Source organism: Topomyia yanbarensis, chromosome 1 (assembly GCF_030247195.1).
Source record: "Topomyia yanbarensis strain Yona2022 chromosome 1, ASM3024719v1, whole genome shotgun sequence".
In the NCBI taxonomy this organism is placed as follows: domain Eukaryota; kingdom Metazoa; phylum Arthropoda; class Insecta; order Diptera; family Culicidae; genus Topomyia; species Topomyia yanbarensis.
Window position 1 is genome coordinate 46,918,016 of NC_080670.1, and position 9,947 is coordinate 46,927,962.

At 37.3% G+C, this 9,947-nt stretch overlaps 1 protein-coding gene across 1 annotated transcript in view; it reads right to left on the reverse strand.

Annotated features, from left to right (window-relative positions):
* The window catches only part of LOC131677539 (sodium/calcium exchanger 1-like), a 296,789-nt gene extending 289,052 nt beyond the window's left edge, over positions 1–7,737 (reverse strand). The window contains exon 1 of the mRNA XM_058957421.1: positions 7,712–7,737. Coding sequence (XP_058813404.1) covers positions 7,712–7,722 — 11 coding nt within the window. The 5' untranslated portion in view covers positions 7,723–7,737. The remainder of the gene's footprint in view (positions 1–7,711) is intronic.
* Positions 7,738–9,947: the final 2,210 nt, after the last annotated feature.

Here is a 9,947-nt window from a genome sequence, read left to right on the forward strand (position 1 = left end):
CTTTCGTATATTAAAATTTTCTAGTTTTCGTATTTTCGAATTGTCAAATATTTGAATTTTCGAATCATCGAATTTTCGCATAATTGAATGATTGGATTTTTTTTATTTTGCGAATTTTCGAACTGTCTCATATTAAATTTTTTGAACATTTGAATTTTCGAATTTTTGTTATCGAATTATTAGATTTTCAAATTTTGGGAATTTCGACTTTTTGAATTTTCGAATAATCAAATTTTTCGAATTTTTGTATTCTCGGATTCTTAAACTATTGAGACCTCGAGTTTTCGAATATTCGAGTTCTAGATTTTTTGAATTTTCGAAGCGTTGAATTTTTAAATTTTTGCAGCGCCGAAGTTTTAAATTTTCGACTTTTTGAATTCTTAAATTTTCAAATCTTCAAATGTCACAATTTTAAAAATTTTGTATTTTCAAATTCTTGCATTTTGAAATTTTCAAGTCCTCAAATTTTAATATTTTCAAATCCTTAAATTTTCAATGCTCAATTTGGCATAATTAAATGGTCAAATTTCAAAAGGTCGAATTCTTGAATTTTCGAGCTTCTGAAAATTCAGATGCTTTCATTTCCCTATTTTTTTTATTTTAAATGTTTTCGAATATACAAATTTTCGACGCCGTAAATTTTAAATTTACCGAAACTTCGATTTTTAAAATCCAAGAATTTTAGAATCTTTGAATTTTCAAATCTTTGAGTTTCCGAATTCTCCAATTTTCTAATTACTGAAATTGCAAAATCTTTGATTTTTTTGAAATTTCAAAGTTCGAATCGCTCAATGATTTTAATGAACGGATCTTCGGATTTTCGATTCTCTGAAAGTTTGAATTTCTTGGTTTCCAAATATTAGAATCTTTCTAGAAATTCGCGAATTTTAAAATTTCCGCATTTTAAGGCTTCCCAAATTTCTAAACTTTGAAATCCTTGAATTTTAAAGTTTTTGAATATTTAAGGTTAACTTAAGAACTTCCGAAGCTTTAGTTTCTGCAATTCATAATCTTTGACTTTTCTGAATTTATAAATTTTGAATATTCCCATTTTTTAATCTCTCCAGCAATTTTAATTTTTTAAGCTTCTGATTTAAAATTATTTTTGAATTCTTAGTTCAGCACTTTTACTATTGGTTTATTGTTTTGTCTATTCTTTCATTTAGTTTATGTTTTAAATTTTACTTTTTTATAATTTTGTCTGTGGTTATTGATTTCTTATTTTTTATATCTTTTTTTAAAATCACAAATAAAAAGGTTTATACGGATATTTTAACCCTCAATTTCCGTAATTACAATATTGTTAGTTTCCAAAATTTCATCCTATATTTTGTCAAGCTGGCATCGAATTTTTAAATTTTTCAACTTCGCTTTCTTCCCATTTTTTAAATTTATTAATTAGTAGTTTCCCAAATCTTGAATTTTCAATTTTTTCGATTTTTGAATACTCAAAACATTTGTTTATTCAATTGTCCAAGTTTCGACAAAATCTTCCTTTGCAAGTTTCGACAAAATCTTCTAATTTGTAAAATTTTGGAGTTTTTAATGTCTTATATTTCCAAATCTGTATTTTTTTCGGTTTAAATTTGTTAATTTTTCTATTCTATATTTTTCCAATTTTTCTATTTGTTTTGTTTAATTTTCCAATTTCAGTTCTTATTTAACCACCAAAAGGCAAGGGGTCTCAGATGCCCGGCTAGTTACAGTTCTCTAGCTTCACTGGACTTGTGATTTGAAATACAAATGATCAAGCATGACATCTTCGACAAATTTATTCGAAACATAATTGTGTATAACTTTGCCGAAGGTATCTACACTCCAAAGTTTTTTTGTGTGGAGCATTTTGTTTTGCTCGGATAATTTGTTTTAGCCCAACCAATTTTTTTATTTACTACATTGAAGAATAGTATTGTAAATTTACACATTTACACTTATCTTGAACCTTTCGTTTTCCGGTAGCCCTGCAAAACTCTTCACCTGTGGGTTGCTTGAAATTTGCCTAATACCATATCTATTTGCTGAAAACCCAAAAAAGAATCAACAATTTCACTGAAGCAAAGCTATTCTTTAAAGACGGCGTTGGTTGGGTGAACTAATGCAGATTTCGTTTTAGATTCGAGTCGCTCTAGGTTCGCTTGAATTTGTCATTTTTATAAGGATTTTATGCACATAATGGCAAACCGAATCTAAAAGCGCAATCAGCGTAAGTGTTAGAATGCCGCACGCATTTGTCAATACTAGCTATGGTTGCGTAAAAAGAGCAGACTTTTATCTGTCTCTTTATAGGCTCATTTCCACTACCATTCATCACCAGATAGCGCTTTTTGTGTCGCTGGCAGTTCGTTAGAAAACACAAATAGTCAGGTTCCTAGTATGTATTGTGACTATGCTAAAACCTACTAACCATAGGGGTTCGTAACACGCGCGAAAAGTCTGCCGGCTCCCCTTCATAATAGAACAAAAAGAGCCTATCCACTCTTGTATTTACCATAATAGCCTGCCCAATTCGATTGACAGCACTCGTTTAGGACCCTTCCATTTCGAGGACGACTCATCGAATGTGCAAAATGTATGAGCAGCCCGGCTGCCTGAAGCTCTGTGCTAGATGCGGTCCCGGTCCCGTTCATATGAAATCACATCCCATTATCTGAAACCATTCCGGGCACGGCAAAGGATAAAATGCCTACCAAGATGGACAGAGCACGCAGCCATCGGAATGGTTCGCATCCACTCGTTAAATATGTATTTAAACGGTATTCTTCACACTGTTTGAGTTTTTGTTAGCTTTTCTTGTGTAAGATCCGACCTAGCCCAAAGCGAAAGGCATCGGTTTCCGACCGGTAAATACACGTTCCGTGCAAACAGCAACGGCTACCGAATCCGGCTAACATTCCGGTTCAACAATGCGTATGGTGATACTATAAATGTTTATTATCTACTCATCCCCGCAGGGCGTGAGTTTGCCGAAAAGAAAAATCCTTGACGCTTGAAATCCTTTCCGAATAAAGCTAAAATCATTTCCAGAAATTTGGCCGGTGAACCAGTTCCCTCGGTGGTTGCTATTTTCTTGCCGGGGTATTGAACGAAATCAGAGGGTACATACAAAAAATAATGAAATTTAAACGACATGTAAATCAATATGAATGTAAACATACAAAGATTGAATCAAAACATTGATTGAAAATTACGTTAAAATCAATGCGCTCAATTGGAACATCAAAAAGCATACAATGTTACACTTTCATTCGTGTAATATTGTCATTCATTGTACAACAATAAGCGTGTTAAAAATACATTAAAGTGCATTGGTTTTCCGTTTGAAGAAACTGTAATTTTCAATCCACGTGTATAATTATAACAAAATTCGTTGAAGAAAGCACGACAAGTCGTGTGGATTTTTAGTGGAACTTAATTTTACATTTATATTCATGCTCCAAATATGTGCATGAAAATAAACTTAAAATTACAAAATATTTTTTCTATGTACTGAGGTACATCGTAATACCTTACAAAATTTATACAATCAGATATTTGAGATCGTTAGCGATGAGGATTAATCAAATAATGACATCTTCGTGTGATGCTCTCGTTATTAGTTCTGCAACATGAAAAGTGATTCCGTTATAGGTAATCGAAAATTCCATCTCGTTTCCGGCGGGTTTTCCAAGAAAAACTCGAACGAATGATAAAAATGTTAGGATGTTATATAAAAATGATTCCTGTTTCGTTCCGAACGTGGGCAGATCCACTCAAAGCAATTTGATATTTTATCTATTCTGAATCGATTACTTCGGAAGTGTGCTCTTACGCGGGAGGTAATTTTAATTTAGAAAGAAACTTCCACCCGGCGGGAAACTTTGCGTTACCTATCGGGGCAAAAAGATGATATTACGTGCGTGTTTCAAGGCCACGTGTTTCCGGTCGCCCACGGTTCCTTTCCGATGGGAAGGGTCACGTGCAACCTAGATACAAAAAAAACGAAAAACGACCGGTGAGTTGTAGGAAAGTTAATTCATTAATTTGCTCTTGGTGCCTACTTTTGGAGTTTCCGATTGGAGGAGCAATCTGATGATGAGTTTTTTCGCAAGAAGAAAGCCATCCTTTCTTCGGTTTGAAAGGTGTTCAATGCCGGAAGAAAAGATCGGAAGATAGGCGGAATTTGTGAAAGAATTTTGAAAGAATTCGTGGAAGAATAATATTGGGTAAGAGAATGTAATCAGTGTTAGTCGGTCGCCATTGTACTTGTTTCGGAGTGTTGAAGTAAACTTGGTATCAGAAGATGGTAATTCAATTTTTCCATAACCTAGAGATCCAAAGTATATATCAATTATTTTAACCATCAAATCTAGCAGGTCAAATTATCAAGTCATTTAGATGAATAGAAAAAAAGATTCATCCAAAACAGAAACCTTCTACAAAATGTTACACCCAATCATTTTTAGCTAGTATCTCTTGTAGTTTCTCAACTCGTAGCGACTTACAGTTTTTGGCAGTTGTAATTTTCATCTGCTTCTGACAAACATCACCAAACGTATAATCGTGGCTTATTTGATACTGGCTACGAAGCACAGTTTATTCAAATTGTACGAATATTAACGTCCTACAAATAAAAGTTGAAATTGTACAGTGATGGCATTCAGCCGTATCATGTAGAAAAGCGCGAGTTTTAGCGGGGTTGGGGGGATTATCGAAAATTGACAAAAATCGGTAATACTCTTTACAATTCTGCCCGGCATTGGTGCTACATTTCGTTCGATATTTCGTTCAATAATTATTTTTTTATTCCCTTTTTATCATTTTGGATTTCAAATTCTTATATTGTTTGCAGAGTCAGAGTACTTTGTAGTTTTTGTAAGGTATTCTAGCATCCGCGCGATTTTTTTTTAAATTGTTTTGGATGTACTAAAACTACAGTGACGGGTGGAACAAAAAAATTACCATATACGAATGCTTATTTTGAAATTTCGATAGGTCACTATCAGAGCCGTAGCGTGGTGTTCTGGCGCCCTTGGCGGAGTCTCATTTTTGCGCCCCTTTTGTGTTTACTTTGGCTTTCATTTTCAGTTCGACCATCAAACAATAATTTGTGGAAATGTCCCTCCTACTTTCTACTTAATTCATATTTGACTGTCATTTATTTCATGGAAATTCCAGCCACAAATCTTTTACTGTACACACCTAGAAAACAAATGAAAATTACTTCTGACGTAAACAACATTGCGATGTATTTTGCTGTCTAATAATGGAATTTCACATTTTTCGAAATGTGAAATGAAATTTTGTATCTCTTTTGATGTAGAACTCGGTTGAATGGTAATGGAGAATTGAGAAATTCTATAGAAAGAGAACTGTGGAGACTTCATTTTGGATCGATTGGATTCACGTTTAGCTGTTAAAAAACGAATCCAATCGAGAATTGCCTATGCTTATAACATTGGACGTGTTGCCATACAATGCCGGGACATACGTTGCAGCACATTATGTCATTACCACGTATATGGCACCCCTATCCCATTTGTATTGAAATGACATAAGTCAACATCTCAGCGGGCACACAAATTATGGGCCCCACTGACAGTTCAAATTGTTCTGCTCATTTTGCTCGAAGCTCGACCTTCACTATTCAGACACGGCACGGCATGCCTCAATCATTAGATGTTTGTTAAAAAGTTTAAATATTGCACCGCCAATTGATGAAAAGTGTTGTTTTGGACATGTCGGTGAATAACAAATACTTTTCACCATGATTCACCAACAAATTAAACGAACTCGAGTATCACAAAATTGTGTCGAATGAAATTGATTATGTTTATTGTGGATCGACCCTAGCACAACGTTTTAGATGTTGGCATAGAAATCATGGCGGCGTAGCAGATACCAGGTCATTCCAGTCGACAGCAGCAATCAATGCGGAGATTTCGTCAAGGTTGCAACGATTAAAATCAAAGTTAAGGTCGTCAATCGACTGGAAAAAATCTTCTCCTGCATTGGTGCGTACATCCTACCGCAGCACAAAAGGTTTGTGGTGAGGATCGATTTACAGTAAAGCGCTCGGAGGTTCAAGCAGCTCAACTACATCGATGTTGTTTTGCGAACGCTGCTCCGTTCACGTTCGTAAGTGAGCAGATCTGGTACAGATTGGTTGCAATCATAGACTCCGTTACATCTTTTTCTTGTTCTGACGAGGCGTTAAGAGGTAAATAGCATTTCAAATCACTGTCAAGTGACCACTGAAGACGAGAAAGATTGTAATCACCGATGATGAGAACACTGTCGGAGCTGCTGGCTTTGTTCAAAGTATTATAAACGGAATTGGCGTGCACTTTGTACAACGCTAGCTCGCTGTTTGGCCTCAGGTATATACAGAAAATAAAGACAGACTGATGCGGAAGGATAATAAGTACTGCGATTTGCTCCTAATTTTTAACTCCGCTTAAGCTCAGCAGAGAACCTGCTTGGTAGTTCTTCAACGCAATGAGAACGGCTCCACCACGGCGCAGATGGCTAGACGCTGGGTTGCGATCACATCGATATTTTACATAGTCCTGTGAAAGTTCTGAATTGAATACACCATCGCGCAGCCATGTCTCAGTCAGAACAATGACGTCGTAGTCACTGGAGGAGAGTTCGTTTTCGTTCTTATACCCCTCACGTTCAGAGGTAGTACACATAGTACTAGTCGTGATGTGTGTTCGGTTGGGGAGCAGGTCCAGCAGGAGCCGTTGGTGCTGGAGCGGACTCGTTTGTCGATGTATCACTTCTATTGTCACCATAAGCTGAACGGCAATTCGCGAACGACGGATGATTTATATGAGCAGAAGATGATGGATCCTCCAACCCCGATAGTAGTAGGCCTGTTGAGATGATCACACACGATGTGCTGAACACCTTCACCTATGGCGAGAGCCTGAGGGCTCCCACCGTCCACGATACAACGCATAAAGTTTATTCCATTGATAAGGTTGCTGCATTTGCTTTCCCGTTTTTTTTTTGGTTGATCGATAAATTCTCGGAATAACAAACCGGTAGGCCACGATGAAGGATCCAAAACTTCTCACTGCAGGATCCAAACCGACTTTGAAGAACAACGAAGACATACGAGAAACATCTTGTCCCTTGGGAACTAGACGGACAACATCTGCGGGTTCTATTGTAGATAGGCACCTTGATACGATTTTCTGCACATTGCCGTCGCTGGTCAAGGGGTTTAGACCAGACAAGTATAGCCAATACTTCCTTGGTGCTGTCGCTGATATGATAGTTGGAACTGACAAGTTGCTTAAATCAACTGACTTCGTTCCCCGATCAACAACAGCCTAGGTTCTACTCGACGACGTTTTACACTAATTCGAGGCCAAATTGGAATGTTCGACCGACTGGAACTATCGAGAGATGACACCGTTTGTGGTACATTCGACGATTTTCTTGCTCAAATCCGAAACGATAATCGAAAGCTGCTGAAGCTGGGCTGGCAAATCAGATTGATTCGAATTTGGTGATTGTAAGCATTGTTGAAAGTCCGCAATTTAGGTGCGAATACTACGTCCTTTCAGTTCGTCTCTGCAAGTAGGACAAATAAACATCGCTTTGACCTGAGCGAATGCTTCCTTGCACCCGCGAGTGTTGAAACCTTGGCACTGCTGGTTGATATGATAAAGCGTCCAGCAATATTCACACCGTATCGGCTCGAGATCGTGGATATCAAACTTACATTGTCCACATTGAATATGAAACTATTATCTCGATGGAATAAATCGCAGACGTCGAATTCGCACTTCACAGGTTTCAGTGAATGAGATTTAGATGGCGCTGCAAGCGATAAGTATACAAGAATACAAGAAGATAATTTCGTGGGCCAATTAACACTCTGTAAACAAAACTATCACAATTGGGAAAAATCACTATTTTCCAACAATTTCACTCACTAATTTCGCATCACTAAACTGGAGGATCATTCGGTGAATTACTGGTTTGAAATTGAATAGGAAACGGCAACGAAAACACTTCGATAAAACGTTATAAAAAAGCGCTCATACAGAAACTGTGACTGTCAATAGGGCGACCAACTTTTCAATAGGTTTGTTCCAGTACCAGGAGAAACTGGAAGTACTCCGGAGCAAACAGGGAGAAAATCGTTCCTGTATTATCTTCTTCTCTTTTTTCTTCTTCTGGTGGCAAACCGGAGTGAAAAGGAGCAAGAATTTTTTGCTCCGGAGCAACAGGGAGTAACTTCCATGTACTGGAACAAACCTAATGATAATGATACGATCATCCCGTGTAAAAAAACCGTGCTATTTCGAGAAACCGTGCAAAACAATCTGTGTTATTTAGAGAAACCTTGCAAAGAAAATATTTTTTTAAATGGGCATTTAGTAACGGAAGCTGAAAATAAATGGCATTGGATATCATGTTTGATGAACTACGCCTGGTTAATTCGTCGGCCACTTCGTTACCTCCGATGCTTTAGTGGACTGGTACACAGAATATCTTTACCATATTCCGCGTTGCCAGTTGTTGTAAAGATGTGATGCCCTCCCAAACCAGTTTGGACTCACATTTCATCGACCTTAAGGCCAACAGACCTGCTTGGCTGTCCGAGAAGATTGCGATTTTTGCATACCTGTAGTTTTGTTTCCTACAGACCTCCGAGCAGGTGTATATTGTATATATCTCTGCCTGAAAAACTGTAGGCCACTTTCCCATTGATATCGCTTCCTTAATTCTTGGTCCGTAGACTCACGAGCCACTCAGTTCACTCATTTTAGAACCATCTGTATAGAATGATATTGTACCTTGAGGCATTATGGGACTACCTACACCCCATATCTAACGATCCACTATGTGGACCTCATATGAGATATCGAAGTTCAGTTTAACCTCCATTTTATCTTCAACTGTAGTCAAGACAGGGTTTACTTTCAGTTCATTTATTATACAAAGGTGACCATTTAAATCTCCATCAAATAGTGGATTACCCTTTAGCACTCTCAGAGAGCTCAGCCTCGCCTCCCCCATAACATGTTTGTGCAAAAAAATAGATGAAGCACCCGGTACCCGGATAGAATTTTACAATAGCATTTACCCTACAAACAATCATAAAACAATAAATATTATAATAATTACTGTTTCAACATTGTTCGAGTTCGAGAGTTCTCGCAATAGATTTAAAATAAAATTTCATGTAACAAATTCAGTCAGATCATTGAGAAGATCGTCCATCACTAGCGACCAGAGCAAAGGTTATAGCACACCTCCCTGGGGACAGCCTCTATTGCCTGTCATAGTTGATTTCGTGTCTGTCAACGTTGCTGTAATCTCTCGACTCTTGAGCATTGCGATAATCTAGTCCCCTATCGATTTTTCCACTCCTCGTATTATCGAATGCACCCTCGATGTCAAGAAAAGCGCAAATTGCTATTTCCTTGAAATAGAGGGTTTTCGCAATAAGTGTCACTAAGGTATGTAGGGCTGTTTCCGTAGATTTGCTCTTTTGATATGCAAACTGGTACTTGTTTAGCGGAACTCTCGAGAAGTGCTCCGTTCGAGTATAGTGGTTCAACAGATTTACCATCACTTTTAGAAGTGTTGATCTCAAACTGATAGGTCTGAAGGCCTTGCCCAAGTAACAATTGAAGTTTTATAGCATGCTACAAGTGCAATCTAAGTTTTATGAGTGGCTTTAAAACTACCATAAAATCTCAATTGTTACTAGAGTGGTTAGTATCAAATCTTTTTTACCTGTTTTGAAATAAACTTCTCTCCAGCTTATAGGAAGTTTAGTACATCCGAATTATCCGAGAATTATGTCTACCGATTTTTGTAGAAATATTGGAAGAATGTTATCAGGGCCGGGGGATTTTTAGGGTTCGAATGTGTTGATAGCCCATTCCCAATTAAAGATGGTGTGAAAATCTGACAGGCCAGTTTCTGTGATGCATCACAAGTAC